This window comes from Narcine bancroftii, chromosome 4 (assembly GCF_036971445.1).
Source record: "Narcine bancroftii isolate sNarBan1 chromosome 4, sNarBan1.hap1, whole genome shotgun sequence".
Taxonomy (NCBI): domain Eukaryota; kingdom Metazoa; phylum Chordata; class Chondrichthyes; order Torpediniformes; family Narcinidae; genus Narcine; species Narcine bancroftii.
This window is the reverse complement of record NC_091472.1, coordinates 29596081-29613620: the sequence shown is the minus strand read 5'-3', so window position 1 is coordinate 29613620 and position 17540 is coordinate 29596081. Positions and strand designations below refer to the sequence as shown.

The 17540-nt window shown below is 37.1% G+C and overlaps 1 protein-coding gene across 1 annotated transcript in view; it reads right to left on the bottom strand.

Annotated features, from left to right (window-relative positions):
• The window catches only part of LOC138762358 (formin-2-like), a 439633-nt gene that overhangs the window by 167527 nt on the left and 254566 nt on the right, over positions 1–17540 (bottom strand). The window contains exons 9-11 of the mRNA XM_069936126.1: positions 9621–9715; positions 9313–9442; positions 6149–6295 (exon numbers count right to left, since the gene is read on the bottom strand). Of these exons, the coding sequence (XP_069792227.1) occupies positions 6149–6295; positions 9313–9442; positions 9621–9715 (372 nt within the window). The remainder of the gene's footprint in view (positions 1–6148; positions 6296–9312; positions 9443–9620; positions 9716–17540) is intronic.

Below are 17540 nucleotides of genomic sequence, written 5' to 3'. Positions count from 1 at the left end.
TGGAAGATTAATGAGAGTAGAACATTTGCAATGAAGAGTATGACCCCAGGGAAGAGGCAAAAATTCAAGTTTCCCTAAAGGTGGAGGTACAGGTAAATGCTAATTTTCATTAGTCAGTATCAACTTGGTCCACCTTTCTCCATAGACGCTACCTGACCTGCTGAATCCCTCTAGATCAACCTTTAAAATATTGGTTAGGCCAGCAGCTGGAATATTGTGTGATAATCCAGCAAACACAATATTCCACTGTTGAAATTTGTGACTGCAGCTGAATGGGTGCAGCAGAGATTTACTCAATGTTGTCTGGAATGCAGCTTTTCAATTATAACAGACAGGATAGTTGTGTTTCTTTTTCTTGGAGTGAGGAGGCCAAAGTTGGATGCAACAGTGCTATACAAAATTATGCAGGATATAAATAGGGAAGATAGTGGAATCTTTTCCCGGAAAAGTAGGCTGAAGCAAGAGAGCAAAGTTTAACTTAAGGAGTAAGAGGTTCAATCTGACCCTGATATTAAAGGTTTTAAAATTAACCAAGAGGAATACAAGATTAATTTATTTGCAGACGATGTATTAATTTACTTGACAGTACCAGAAAGCTCATTATATAAACTATATTTAAGATTAAAACAATATGGGATAGTATCGGGTTATAAAGTAAATTGGGATAAAAGTGAAGTTATGTCTCTTACTAGAGATGAGACTCAGTATCAAAGGAATACCCAATTTAAATGACCGATAAATGGAATAAAATATCTAAAATAAGGGTAAATAATAATTCAAATAATCTATTTAAATTAAATTATTCCCTTTATTTATAAAAATTGATGAAGGTTTGAAAAAAAAATGGATGGAATCACCAATAACATTATTGGGAAGAGTTAATTGTAGTAAAATGAATATATTTCCAAGAGCGCAACATCTTTTTTCAAAAGTTGCCTGTATCCTTAGCACAGAATTTTTTTCAAGAATTAAATATGTAAGGACATTTTCTTGGAAGGGTAAGATGTTGAGGGTTTCCTTAGAAAAATTAACATGGAATATGAACTACGAGGTCCACATCTTCAAAGTTTAAAAAATTATTAAGGCAACACAATTGAGATTTCTCTTCCTTTTTTTTTGAAGAGGGAGACAAATCAGCATGGATAAGATAGAGATGGAAAAGATAGAAGACACCAGAAGATTTTGTATATAAATTGGAACTGAGATCAATATTTGGTGACAGGAAAATTCCATTATTGAAGCATTTTATTAATATATGGTAAAGCAAATACTGAAATGGGAATGAGGAACCCTGTTTTAGTTAAAATGCCTTTAAATCAAAATAGACATATCTCATTTACAATTAATCATCAACTTTTGAATATTTGGTTCTCTAAGGGAATTAGAAATGTAGAAGAAATGAAGGAGGAAATTTAATGTCATTTGCACAATTAAAAATAAATATAGGATACAAAATAATATAATATTTTGTTATTATCAAATAAAAGCATATTTACGATATAAACTGTGTCCAACTTTGTTATTACCTAAAAGTATTGAAATGGAAACCTTGATTTGTAATAGATTTATTAGGAAATTTATATCAGCCATGAATATATTATTGCCAAAAGGAACTCAAAAGCAGGAAATTCATAGATCGAGACAGATGGAGAAAGATTTAAATATAATTATTGGGGAGAAAAATTGACCGGAACTATGTCTATATACTATGACAAATACAATAAATGTTAGATATAGAATGGTTCAGAATAATTTTTTTTTTTACATGAACTATATCTTACCCCACAAAAAATAAATGGATTGAAGTCAGATCTTTTAGATCAATGTTTTAGATGTAGCCAAGATATTGGAACTTTTTTTTTCAGTCTACATGGTCATGTTCAAAATAGAGAACATTTTGGATAGAATTAGGAACTTATTTGGAGCAACTTAAATTTCCACAGAATCTAATGTTTTTTTTCTGGGTAATATTTCTTGAACAAGGCCAAAATTGAAATTGAATTGATATCAGAAATAATTTGTAAAATTTGCATTAGCAGTTGCAAGAAAATGTATAGCAGTGACATGGAAATCATATTTTCATTTAGGTTTGGAAAGATGGCATGCTGTATACCTCTTGAAAAGATTACATATAATTTGAGGAATAAACATGATAGTTTTTTGAAAATTTGGTGCCCAAATGGGGTTATTGTAGGTATAAATTTCCCTAAACCTCATGAAACCGTTAACTCCTTGGAATAAATAAACAAATAGAATTGAAAAAGGTTAGAATTGAGTGAAAGACAACCAAGTCTTTTTTTTTAAATAAAAAAACCTTCATAATAATTGTATTCTTTTTCCTTCTTTCCTTTTTAGAGTTATTATTTGGGAAGAGGTTTCGGGGTTTATATCTTGAGGATTTTATAAAACCATCACGTGTAACGGATTTGATAATGATTACAATATTATATTTTGTATTTTGACATGAATAAATGTATGGAAAATTTTAATAAAATATTGTAAAAATAGGAATGAGAGGTTTAGAGGAAATTGAGGGAAGAATATTTCCACCCAGAATGTGTTCTGGAGGGAGGTACTCAGATTACAATTAATAGGCATCTCAATGAACATTTGAATCACCAAGTAAAACATGAAAGTCTGCAGACACAGTGGTTGAAGTAAAAACACAACCCTGGAGAAACTCAGTTCTTTATATAGCAGAGATAAACATACATAATCGACGTTTTGAGCTTGAACTCTTCATCAAGGCATCACCAAAGCAGAGAAGGAGGCAGAGCAAGTGTTGATGAATGGGGATAGTATAGATGGCTACATGTTGATTGGCAAGGACACAATGGGCTGTTTCTACACTGTCTGACCCTGGCTGTGGGATAAACTTTGCCAATTGGCTCAGTCACAAAGTCTTTTCTGATTTTATTTTTGTACTTTTTATGTGCACCTATCCAAGTTCATCAGATTTCCTTCTCAATGATTTTAAAGGAAATATTGACAGGGAGGTGCAAGTGAAATTGGTCAAGATTTTATTCACTTCACTGGTAATGACAAAATGCTTTTGCATATTCAGCCAACTTTTGAAATGACTCAGCTCATTTTAAAAATAACCATTATTGTTTTATTTATACAGCCAGGAGATGTAGCACTGGAAACAAAATGACACTGCCTGTGCAACTAAAGGAAATGAACTCATATTATTTTCTTCAGTGACCTATTTTTGATAAATGTGCTATTTTTGACATATTTAGAAGCTAGTAGTTCAGTCTCACGTCCCAGCCAGGTCAGGCTTAATTGAAGCAATAAAAACATTCAATTCTAACTGGCAATCTTTGTTTCTGAAGAAACTCCAAATGACCAAGACTTCTTCAAACTGAATGATCCACTTTAAAACATCTCAGCATGAGATTTATTCGGTATTTATCTGCACCGAGATTATTAACAGCAAATCTTATCTTGGAAAAGTAAATTATATTTTTGGTTTACTGTTGAAAAGGAACAGCATCTTTCCAAAATTATTTCTGACCTTGCCCAAATTGATTTAAGATAATTCCAAATATTCAAGTAGCCTTTCAACAAACAAAATATACAAAGCAAGACTTAAACCATAAGAATAATTTAGCACACAAATTCTGCAAAAAAGAAAAAACCTTTGTATTTTTTTAATCAAAAGGATTGCCTCCTCATTCAGACATTCCCGTTCCCTCTTAAATAGAGCCGCTCAATTTTAACTACTAATTTGATAGGGTCATACAACACAAACATCCCTTTCAACCCATTTATCTATGCTGACATTTCTGTCCATTTATACCAATGCTATTTGCCCACAGCTACATATGCCTGATGCTTGGCCTATTCGAGACCATGCCTAAAGTTGTCTTAGCCAATGATGGTACCCGATTCACTATCTTTTGTTTCAGAATTCTGGATATCAACCACTCCATGGGAAAGATTTCATCATATCTCCTTTACAACTCCTTACCCCTGCTTTAAACTTGTGCCCTCTTGTGTTTAATGCCACTGCCACGCGAAAAAGATTCTGACTAACGATGCCTCTTATAATGTAATTATTGACATTAAGTCACCTTTCCTTCCCCTTTGTTATAGGGAAACCAAATTCTGTTTATCCAATCACTCCCTAGAATTAAGTCTTCCAAACCAAACAACATATGGTGAATTTCCTCTGCAACCATATCCATTCGACAGTGTGACAACCATAATTGCAGGCAATACTCAAAGTGCCTTCTAACCCAAGTTCTGAAAATGTGCATCACAATGTTACAGCTCTTGTATTCTCCAGACCTACATTACTTTTTTACTTGTGTGGCCGCTCTCAGGTAACTATGGAATTCTTCCCAATCAGTAGTGTGACATTTCCAACTCTTTTGCATCACCACCCCCCCCCCCACCCCACCCACCATATCTGAAACATCTATACTCCAGAAATATTAAGCTTCCTGCTGTGCTGTTTTTCCCCAAGCCACATTTTTGAAATTGCAGTATCACTATTCCACGGGCAGATCTGTGCTCCAAGTTTTTCTGACTTTCACGTGAGCCTGCCAGCTTCCTGGCCTGGCTCTGTCTGGTTTCCCTACTTGACTTGCTTGATCATTTTCTCTCTCCATCTGCTGCACTGCTTCATAACCTGCTGCCACATTAGTTTAAACCACCTTCAGTAACATGTGCAAATCTATCCAAGAATACATGCAACCAATCCTCTTAGAAAGTTCCCTATCTACGATACTAATCATCCAAGTGCCCAAAGCCCTCCATTCTTGCACAACACACATTCATCTGTCCTGTCCTCTTTCTAACACTAGTACATGATACAATAAATAATCCTGACATCACAAACTTGAAGGTCCTGCCTTTTTTTAAAGAAAAACCTCTAGCTCCTAAAATTTCTTTCCTCTTTTTCACCACACCATTTGTAGAAATGTAGACTACAACTGCTGGCTATTCTCCCTCTCTTCAGAAGGTTTTGTACCCAATCTAAGACATCTGAGCCGAACATCAGAAAGGCAGCATACCATTCAGGAGTCTCATTTTGCCCACAGAAATGGTCTCTGTTCCCCTTAACAAGGGATCACTCACGACTGTCGCTTGCCTAGATTTTTCTCTCCCTTGCTGTCCATCAAGGGCAACCATGGTGTCTACTGGTTTCTCTGAAAGGCCCTCTCCAACACTATCCAAAGATGTATACAGCTCCATCTGGTTGTAGTTAATAGATCTCTTTTCTGCGAGCACTTAAAACATCAGTGCTGGGAGCTATCCCTCTCACTCTCTGGTCCCATGTCATTCCACTTGTGTGCAATATCAGAAAGAAATGTACAAAATAAAACCATCCATTCCTGGTGTAGAAAGGCAATGTCAACATTTCCATCTGCAGGTGGTAATGGCATTATACAGCACCCCTTGCAATAATGTTATTGTCCTATTTCTAGCAGAGTGAACCAGCATCTAAAATACTGCAGAAATAGCCAAAATGCCTGGCTGTTTACATTATTGACTTTGCTTGGTGATTTATTGCAAAGAACTGTATGAACTCCTTGGAGCCGAGTAGCTAAGGAGAGACTGGACAGCAGAGTACAAAATTCATGACTATTTTAGACAGGCAGAAATAGAGAGAACCTCGTTATTAATGGAAGTTCAAAGACCAAAGGGGATGGTTTGTGAGTGATTGATGAAAGATCCATGAAGGAAGGAATAAAACTTAGTTATAATCTGGAACTTACTATTGAGGTGTGATGAACATAGATCAAGATGTATTGGTCAAAAAGGAACTTTATAAATGTTGGAAGATGGTCACAAAGCTATGGAGAAGAATGGGGAATGAAACTGATCAGACTTTTGCCAAAGAGCTAAATGGCTCCCTTCTGTGTTATAATAACTACACGCTACATTAATTTTATGAAGCAAAATATGATCAGTTGATTTAGATTTTGGCAACTTACAGTCTGTGCACTATTTTTTACATTTTTATCCAGCATGAAAAACATTCATATTTTTCCACCTGCTGTTATCCTGTTTATGCTTTTCTAGACCTCAAGGCAAACCTCAAACTGTGAACCAGAAATAAAAATGCACTGCTCATAACTGCAAGCAATTTTGTGATTTTGATCCAACTAAATAATCAGTCCAGCAATTAAACACTTACACTGCTCTTCACGTCTCGAAGTTTAGGAAGGATCTCCAAACCAAAGCCGTCTGCTTGGCCTCGACTTCTATTCCCACCATTCATGTAGTTTCCAAAAGCAAGAATCAAACTCAGAACTTGCTTTATACTGGCACTTGTTTGGAGTGTCTGTGGCAACAGAAAAAAACCTTTTTCACTTAAACTAACAACTTTGATGTTTTTATTTAAATGTTATCCTGGAAATCAGTGTACCAGTTTAAGTGAACATCTTAAAAGTTTTTCTCTTTCATAATAATGATTTTGTTCCTCTCACACAAATGAGTTTCACTAATTTTCTGAATATAAACTATTGTACATCAGATAACAGTAACCTTTAAACCAAATGGATATTTGTGAAACACCATTTGAATCATGGATTAATTTTCATACAACTTCTTAATTGCAATCTATGAACACTAGAGGATGAGTGCATTGGGCAGTTTTAACCAAACCTCACCTTATAAAAACTTCCTTATGTATAGTTTCCACCACATAACCCACCTACTGCACTGTTGTTGCTGGGTGTCCCTGTTCCTTGAAACACCACCAATATTCTTTAACTAATGTTACTTTTCAGTCTTTTCCTTGAAGTTGAGAGGCTATGTGCCAAGTTAAACTGGGAAGATGTCCAAACCTTAGTTTAATCTAGTAATCCCAAGGGAGATATGGAGAACATCTCCCAACTAAAATATAGTGTGCTCTTTCCCACATTTTTCCTGAAACGTTTACCTGATTTAGTTGGCTTACATTGGGATCTTTACGCCATTGATAGCAGTGAGTTCGTCACATTAGAGCAAATAATTCATCGAACCAAACTGGGCTTGCAGTTAGTTATGCAAAAGTTAACAAAAATAAGATAGAAAATCAAGCACATCATTGTATCCACTAATCTGCCCAAAACTAATTCAGTCCAGATATCTGGATACTCAACAGACAACCAAATAATTCTTGCATGACAGATATTACCATTAATCATGTTTTTTCAAGCATGCATGAATTAATGACTGAAATTGGATCGGCCACCATCTCAATGAACATTGGAACAGGCTTGGATACTGATTAGTCTATTCCTGCTCCTTTAACTTATATAAAACCAATATGCTGGAATTAAACAAATAACCATAATGCACAAATTCACAAAAGAAAATGCAAGATTCAAATCTCAATTAGGAGAAAACCTCTTTCCTTCTTTTGGAATTAAACTAGGTTTTGGACAGCTCCCAATGTAATGGAGACACAAGGTTCATTGACACCTTGCTGTCAAGATGCAATTCTTGTTGTATTACAAGTTTCATGGTTTACATTGTGTTAAGTAGTATTCAGTAGTCATGGAAAGCTATTTGAAAATTAATTTTGTTTTTCCATCAATCTTTTGCTCATTCATTTAATGTTTCAATCACATTTCTGACTTTCTTTCTTAACCCCTAAAAGTTTGGAATGGTTTTGGCCACACACATTCTACATCATCAAGATGGCCTTTTAAGGTGCATATTAACTTTATGATTTTATGCATTATTCTCACAACCCATAAAAGGTAAACATAGAAACATAGAAGATAGGAGATAGCAGCAGGAGTAGGTCATTCGACCCTTCGAGCCTGCTCCGCCATTCAACGAGATCATGGCTGATCTTAAAGTTCAGTACCCCGTCCCTGTCTTCTCTCCGTAACCTTTAATACCCTTATACTGAAGAAATAGATCTAATTCCCTCTTAAATAGATTTAAAGAACCTGCCTCTACTGCCCTCTGTGGCAATGAATTCCACAGATTCACCACCCACTGGCTAAAGAAATTCCTCCTCATCTTGGTCCTAAATGGTTTGCCTATTATCCTCAAACCATGGCCCCGGGTTCTGGATTTTCCCATCCTTGGAAACATCCCATCTGCATCCATTCTGTCCAGTCCTGCCAGAATTTTATAGGTTTCTATGAGATCCCCTCTCAATCTTCTAAACTCCAGCGAGTATAATCCCAATTTGCGCAATCTTTCCTCATAAGTCATTCCTGCCATTCCAGGTATCAGCCTGGTGAATCGCCTCTGCACTCCCTCCATTGCAAGAACATCCTTCCTTAGATAAGGTGACCAAAACTGCACACAATACTCCAGGTGGGGTCTCACCAAGGTCCTGTACAGCTGCAGTAAGGTATCCTATACTCAAACCCTCTTGATATGAAGGGCAACATACCATTTGCCTTTTTAACCGCCTGCTGTACCTGCATGCTCACCTTCAGAGACTGGTGTACAAGAACCCCTAGGTCTCTCTGCACTTCCCCATCTCTTAATCTATTGCCATTCAAATAGTAATCTGTCCTCCGGTTTGTATTACCAAAGTGGATAACTTCACATTGATCCACATTGTAGTGCATTTGCCATGTATCTGCCCAGTCCCTCAATTTATCCAAATCACACTGGAGCTTCCTGACCCCCTCTTCCATGCACATAACCCCTCCTAGCTTAGTGTCATCTGCAAATTTGGAGATATTACATCCAATCCCCTCATCCAGATCATTAATGTAAATTGTGAACAGCTGGGATCCCAGTACAGATCCCTGTGGTACCCCACTGGTCACCGCCTGCCACTCAGAAAATGAGCCATTTATCCCAACTCTCTGTCTTCTACCTGCCAGCCAGTTCTCAATCCACATCAATACTTTTCCCCCAATCCCATGAGCCTTGATTTTGGAAGCCAGTCGTTTATGCGGGACCTTATCGAAGGCCTTTTGGAAGTCCATGAACACCACATCCACTGGCTCTCCCCCATCTATTTTACCTGACACCATCTCAAAGAATTCCAATAGATTTGTCAAGCACGATTTACCTTTTGTAAATCCATGTTGACTCCATCCGATCCCTTCTCTGCTAGTCATATGCTCTGCTATTACATCGTTAATAATGGATTCCATCATTTTGCCCACTACTGATGTAAGGCTCACCGGCCGATAATTCCCCGCTTTTTCTCTACCCCCCTTTTTAAATAGTGGGGTAACATTAGCTAGCCTCCAATCCATGGGTACTGATCCTGAGTCTATCGAGTTCTGGAAAATAATTCTTAAAGCATCTGCTATCTGAACATTGAAAAGGCACAAGATTTTATAAGATTTGCTCACAAAGAGATTTGGTACGCGCTTCTTAGGTGAGAAGGCCTACCTTGCACAACTTGTCCATCAATTCAAGTTTACGGTTGATAGAGGCAATATTTTCCAAGAAAGTGGATTGGAAAAGGATGCAAAATACACGCTCAGAGAAGTTGACGATTTGAGCTAGTTCATAGAGGAACCTGAATGGAAACAAATCAATTGTCTTAATAAAAATCCATACGGAACAAATTCCAAATCTCAGCACAGAGTACTTCTGCATGTATGACCACACACAAAAAAAACAAGTGATTAAAAACTAAATGTTTGCAGTTGATGGGCAATTAGCTACTAAGTAAATATTGGTTAGAGATAGCTTACTGCTCTGGTTTGTCCAAAGGCTTGGCATTATCTTTATCTTTGGAGGACTTTTGAATCTGCTTTTCAATTTTTTCCAATTCTTCATGCTGTGCTCTCTGCATACAGAACAAAAGTTTATCTATAAGCAGGATGTGAAAATAATTAATTTGGAAAGCTTGAATTACAATCACAGCCTTCATTTTTGTAATACTTCCTCTCTTTTAGTGCTTCAATTAAATTATTAGACCAGCCTGGCCACTTTTGGAGACCGATTTCATCTCTATTTCAATTATTATTTCTGCTTAACTGAATGATAATATGTTCAGCATTAGAGCTTTGCCAGTTTCCTGTGGGATTTTGTGGAGTTGAGGTTGGATCAGAAGATGAAGAAATTTGCTAGAGGAACTCAGTGGGTCAAGCAGCATAAAGAATTTTTGATGTTTCCGCCTAAAACCTGAAGAAGGGCTTCAACCTGAAACATCAACAATTCCTTTCATTTCACCTCCACTGATGCTGCTCCACTCGTCAAGTTCCTCCAGTAGATTGTTTTTATTTTTGGTCCAGCTTTCAGAATTTGCAGTCTCTGGGATATAATCAGGCTTGACATTTTTTTTTTCTCCCTGGCAGTGTTAGTTTTCTGCCAGGGTAAGGAATTGTCAGTGCAGCAATTACTCTATGCCAGCAAATTATGCAACTGTCTGCTTAAAAAAGACTTGGGCAAAAGTCAAACTTGCCTGATAGCACAGGGTAGTAGTGAAGACCAGAGAGCCCCAAGTTTAAGGATCCTAATCTGACAAGCACTGAACATTTACAGCATCTTTAACAGTCTGCAAATGTCCTCAGCAAAGAGCAAAAGAATAAAAATCCTCTCTTCTCCTCACAAGCACTCCAAGCCCAAGGCATTCCAGCCCTTAGAGTTCACTTCAGTCTATTATTATCAGCTAAATAAATAAATAATTTTAAAGTTCTTTGCAAACAATTTTATTTGCATATGATGGATACAAATACAGATTCATTTGAAGTCTATGGGGTTCATTTTAATGAACAAAGCTGGCAAGAAGCTGATGGTATAGGATCTGACAACCATTTTACATCACATGCAACTTTAAAATAGAATGTGGTTGTCTGGTAAAGCAGCCAGCCAACCTGATCAGCTGTCCCTTTGGATAAAAGTTTAAAATAACCTTGGTTATTACGTACATGAGCATAAAAAGTGCTGGGAAGACTCAGCAGGTCACTCCAGCATCCATAGAAATATACATGTATAACAGCTCACAGCAACCTGTCCTTTTAAACGTGTGTCTACAGCTGCACCTCAGAAAGAATGTGTCCATGCAAAGGTGCTTGGGAATCAAAAGATGGCAGAACAAATAAAAGGGAGATTAGAAAAAATAACGAATTGATGCAAAGAAAAATTGAAAAATAATTCCAAAGGGTGTATGATGTTCAAACCTTATCCTTGGAACTGAAGGTTTGCACGTGCACTGCACACAGTGAGACGTAAGGAAGAGGAGCTAAGATTGCAATGGGTTAACGATCAAAGCAGCTTAGCACCATTTACCCTTTAGGATCTTTAAGTCTCATCTTTGGTTTGAGATTCTAAAATGGAGAAAGGCCAATTTTGATAGCATCAGAAAGGATCATGCAAGAGTGGACTGGGTCAGGTTGTTTTCTGATAAAGGCGTGCTTGATAAACAAGAGGCCTTCAAAAGTGAAATTTGAGTACAGATCTCATGTTCCTGTCAGAATAAAAGTCTAATAGGCATGAAGAAGCTTTATTTTTCAAGAGATATTGAGTCACTGGTTAAAAGGAGCTGCATCGCAGATACAGGCAGCAAGGAATAAACGAGATACTCAAGTTCAAGAAATATCAGAAAACACAAGGAAATCAGGAAGGCTCAAAGGTATGAGGTGGCTCTGGCAGACAAGGTGAAGGTAATTCCTAAGGCCTACTGCAGTTGTATTAAGAGGAAAAGACTAGAAAGGGACAAAATTCATCCTACTGAAGACTAGAGTGGTCATCTATACACGGAGCCAAAGAGACAAGCGAGATCTTGAATGTTTTGCAACTGCATTTATTCATGAGATGAACAGTCTATAGAATATGATTGATATTAATAGATAGCATAATGAGGTGAAATATTGTTTAATAATGGAAAAAATTATGTATGTTTCACACAATAATTATAATTTTTTTCATTAATAAGTGGCTGTTATACTCAGAATATTTACATTTCAATTTATATTGATTAGATTTTAACAAGTATATTTAACTTTTTTTAATATTCTTTCTTTTTTCTTTTTTTATGGCTCTCAGGAAAGTTGGATGAAGGGGGGGTTTCTTTTTTTTCTATATATATATATATAGAAAAAAATGTTCATGTTCATGTTTAATTGCTGTATATGTCAAGCACTGAACATTTACAGCATCTTTAACTGTCTGCAAATGTCCTCAGCAAAGAGCAAAAGAATAAAAATCCTCTCTTCTCCTCACAAGCACTCCAAGCCCAAGGCATTCCAGCCCTTAGAGTTCACTTCAGTCTATTATTATCAGCTAAATAAATAAATAATTTTAAAGTACTTTGCAAATAATTTTATTTGCATATGATGGATAAGAATACAGATTCATTTGCCCTACACAGATAACAGAGGAGATGCTTTGCTGTCTTGAGGCAAATAAATGTGGATAAGTCCTTAGGAACTTGCCAGAAATTTCCTCAGACCTTGAGGGAGGCTAGTGAAGGAATTGCCAGTGCCCCAGCAGAGGTATTTAAAATGTCCTTAGCCATGGTGCAATACTAGAGGGAAGCTCATGTTGTTCTGCTGTTTAAGAAGCTTTCTGAGAATAGTTCAGGTAATTATAGATGTTTTCCAATAACTTAACCACGACTGATCCTATTATTATAAGTTAAATGCAAACAGAGGACATGGATTGCAGGTGAGAGGGGAATGTTTAAGCGGATTGTTAGGTGAACTTCTTCACTCAGAGGGTGGAATGAGCTTGCCAGTGTTAGTGTGGTTGCAGGTTAGATTTGAATAATTAAGAGAAATTTGGATAGGTGTATGGATGGTCTGGGTCCATGGCACTAGGTGGGAAAACAAAGTTTGATGTGGATTAGATGGGCCAAAGGGTCCATTTCTATGATGTACTGTTCTATGGTTCTATCTGGTGTCAGGGAGTGAAAAAGCAAGATATTAAAGTAGAGGCAAAAAGAGCAAGTCTGGAGTTAAATAAATGCACAAAAAGTGCTGGAGAAGCTCAGCAGGTCCCACAGCATCCACAGGAGGCAAAAATATATAACCAGCATAGTCAGGATTTGGATGCTTTCAGGACATTGACCCAGATGAAGGCTATGGAAAGGAATGACCCTGGTCTTGAGGGAATTCCTACTCAGCAAGTTGATATGAAATGGGTTAACGGCTTGAAAGCAGCCATGTGTACTGAAAAAAAATCATTTTTTGAAAGAGGAACAGAGATTGGTAGAAATGATCCCTAGGGAACAGGGTTCATTGGCAAATGGTGATCAAACTGATTGTAGAACAAAGGATTGTTGTGACTTGTTTACCAGAGATTTGTTGAAATAAAAATTACATGTACTTGGAACTGAAGAGCTTTTAATTAAAAACACAACTGCAGAAAGTATATTCCAGAGAAAGCGTGACATAGATATTATTCATCAATAAATTACAAGCCAGTCTGTTACACAGGAAGGCAAACACGTCATCAGAATCTTTGAGGAACACCACCATAAAGTGCAAGGGATTCCAAAACATTCACAGGAATTTGAATTCACACTATATTAGCATGACAATATCTGCTCAAAGTGACTATTTCTGTGTGACTAAAAAAAAATGATTGAACAGCTTCAATAAATCTAAAATGCTTGCAACAGATAAATGGATTAAACAGATTTGGTCACTTCCAGCAGCTTAAGTGAATGGATTACAACCAGATACTTCAAGCAGAGAAGGCAAAATACATTCCAAAAATTGGCAAGACTTAAAGCTTTAGTTGACATTACTAAACAAATATTTATCACTATAACTGAAGAACCATAGGTGCCACAGTGTGTCTTTTGCATTTGGTTTTATTTCATTAGCACAGCTCTAAAATAACCCAGCAAATCAGCCAGCGACCCAATCACCAGGGCCCCCCCCCCCCCCCCCCACCATGCCTCACATGAGTAAAAGCAGAAGTGTTTCCTAAATCACAAGTCTTCAAATAAATTAATATCAACTACTGCTTAAAACATGGTGGCCGCTAGAACCGTGACAATACAAGTAACAGCACAGGAGGCAACAAATTCAAAATAGGTTTCATTAACATGTGCACCAAGACACAGCGAGAAGCTTTACTTTGCATGCTATCCATGCAAGTTAATCCAGCAGGTAGTGCAAGCATAACAGAAGAGGAGTAAACTTTTGGGAATGAGAACAAAGGGTCTCTCTTTCCTTTGTTAGGCAGCCATACTTTTATTTTCCCTTAGATGCAATTTCCCCCCTTTTTTTTTGGCTATAATCATGTCATTAGACATACAAAAGAAACTCTTCAAGATGTTTGTTTTGAAACTACAATGTGATTATTAAAGTGTTCGAAATTATATAAACTGTGTTAATTGTGCCTTGAAAATGCATATCCCCAAAAGATACAATGTCTACCAGTTAAGCATAAACAGTAAAAAGCCAGTCTGTTCATTAATATGAGATGAAAAGTGCAGAACTGAAGCAGAAAATAGTAATGTGCAAAATGAGATATTTAATTCCAAATATCAGCAAATTAGAGAAAAATAATCCCTCCTCTTGAAGAAATACCCATTTCTTTTAATTCAGGTTGAGAATAGCAAGTTGATGACCTGACAAGACTGTGGTGAAACTGCCTAACCCTCCAAACACTACAGGCCTCATCTATTCACTTTAAAAAAGCAAGATGGAGACTTGGCTCAATCACTCGTGGCCCCCGAATAGCACTGGAATAAGAGCCTATATTTTGCACTGAAATTATGCTGTGTGCTTTGGATATATCTGCAGCCTAGATGTAGAAGAACTACAGAGACAAAAATAATACCAAAAATAATAGGCACAAAAAAAAATCCATTACCACCATTTCGACTGCCCTTTTTTTTAAGCTCAGGACAGTGCATGGAATGATAAGACCTAAAAGTATATTTTGGGAGAAATTCACAAAGCTGACCGGAGTACACTGTCAAGCTTAGATTTCATTTTATTCCTTTCATATGGCATTTTATTGCGATTGAATTACAAAAATAATCCAGAAGCAGTGCCTACCCTTCAACTGCATGGGACAGGCAAGATTCTCCGAGATCACTCCCACAAGACAAGCTAACTGTCTCGGCCTGGAGAGACTGAACCAATGCAAGGAAATCCAACCAACTCTACCCTGTGTACTTTGGGTACACAGAGGTCAAAGAGCTTAGTTATTGTCTGCAGTGGAGCCAAAAACATTCAGGCATCAAAAATCACAACCTCGACATCACAGGTTCAAAATAATATCAAGTCCAATTTGAATCTCTGAGGATGTGCTTTTGAAAATAACAAGGCAGAGTCAAAAAGAAATGGTCAGGAACTAGGGCAAGGGAGCAGCTTTTCCTTACAGTCAATGAAGAGAAAATTGAATGTACCGATCACTGAAGTCTAATCCCAACTCACATTAAATGCCAAAATTACCCATAGAATGTTTATTTTTTACCACTGAGAAATCTATTTAAATGTCTGATTACATGCAATTTTATAAATTTAATCACAGTTAGTCCTAAAGCAACAATGAAAGGTGGGTAGCAAATTGTTGACAAACCAGTGCTGAAATTCCACAAGTCAACATTATATTTGGTTTTCGTGACATGATTTAATTTTTATCAATAGAGTTAAACAAGAAAGTTTGCAGATACTGTGCTTGTAGTTTAAATACACAAAAATGCTGGAGAAACTCAGCAAGTCACTCAGCATCCATAGGAAGCAAAGATTTATGACAATGTTTCAGGTTCCTAGACCTTCATCAATGACTGACATCAGACTGGGTAAGATTTTGGAAGGTATCCAAAGAGACTAGATATTCAAGAACTTAGACAGAGACCGATAGTCAATCTTTGTGGATGATAAGTCATGACCAACCAATCTAGTAGAGTTTTTTTTCCAAAGAGATTACCAAGAAAGTTGATGAAGTAAAGCCATGGATGTTGTCTATATGGACTTTTGTCAAGCTTTGACAAGATCTCGCATGGGAGGTTAGTCAAGAAAGTTCAGTCACTCAGGATTCAGGATGAGATAGTGAAATGGATTAAGCATCGGATCTCCAGGAGAAGCCAAAAAGTGGTAATAAATGATTTCTCTGAGTGGAAGTGCACCTCAGGGATGGGTGTTGGGTCCATTGTAGTTTATTACATACATCAATGATGGGATGATAATGTGGTAAATTTGATCCGCAAACTTGCAGAAGAGCTGCAAAATGGTAGATGGAATTTAAGATGGACATGTATGAGAGAGAAGAAACCAGGGTAAAAGTGACACAGTAAACATTTGTAAACTGCTGAGTATAGTCGAGCAAAAGGATCTGAGAATACAGACATCATTCTTGGAAATGGTGTCACAGGTAGATATGGACATAGAGCTTTTGACACATTGGCCTGCTTAAATCAGTATGGAGTACAGGAATTAGAATGTTATATGGAAGTTGTACAAGATATTGATGAGGCCAAATTTGGAGTATTGTGTGCAGTTTTGGTTAGTGACCTACAGAACAATATCAAGAATGAAAGAATGCAGAGAAAAAGATGCTGCTGGAACTTGAGGAGATGAGTTACAGGGAAAGTTTGACATTCCCTGGACAATCAGAATAGAGGGGAGATTTGATAGATATATACAAAATTGTGTGGGGATGGAGAGTGTAAATGCAAGGAAACTTTTTTCACTAAGGTTAGGTGAGACAAGAACCAGGGGACGGGTTAAATCTCAAATGTTTAAGGGGAACATTTTGGAGAATATCTCTCAATCGGTGGGGGGGTTGAATGAGTTACCAGCAGAAGTGGTGAATACAAGTTCCCTTTCAACATTTAAGAAAAAAATCGTTAGGTACATGGATAGGAGGGGTATAGAGCGCTAAGGCCTGGGTGCAGGTCGCTGGGTCAAGACGGAATAATAATTTGGTTTACATGGTCTGAAGGACCCATTTCTGTGCTGTATCATTCTATAGTTCAGTGGTTCTAAGTGGGGTAACAAAATTTAACTCAGGTCATTGAATACCAAGGTAGTCTATTTAGTTGTTTTCAGGGATACAAAATGCTCAACAAAGTCAAAACCCCTACAATACAAATTAGCTGCTTCTTTAATTTCTCAATTTTAATCAATTAAGAAAAACATATCTGGACTTCAGTTATCTTTGTTCCCCTCCATGCTGTTACGAATCCAGAGAACCCCAAAACACAGCAGCAATAGACATTCACCACAACAAAGGGTTACTTAAACAAAAGTTGCTTTTAATTATCTTTGAACATGAAAATAGAATCAATAACTTATCTCTATTGACTCACTTAACCCCCTTCTAATTCTAAGTGCACATGTGTGTAATGTGTGTGTGTAAGTTCAGAAAAGTTCTTTGGTTCACAGTCCAGTCTCACTTCTCATTCCTCCAAGTTCACTGGTTGCAGGCAATTCTTATACTGTGCACAGAATTTAACATTTATAAAATTCACCAGGATTTGGTGCTTGAAAGGTAAATGGTTACTGCTTCGTAAGGTTCTTGTTGAGCTTTCAGAGAGAGATGTGTTATTCCAGGACATCCACAACTGAGGTACTTCCATTAGTCACCTCAGTGTCTTGCTGATGAAACTTGCTCCCTCAGGGTTCTCCAGCTGATAACCTCTTTCCTTCAGTTCACCACAGAGTTCCCTTCTGTTTCTTTTATTCTGAGTGAAACATTAGACAGGC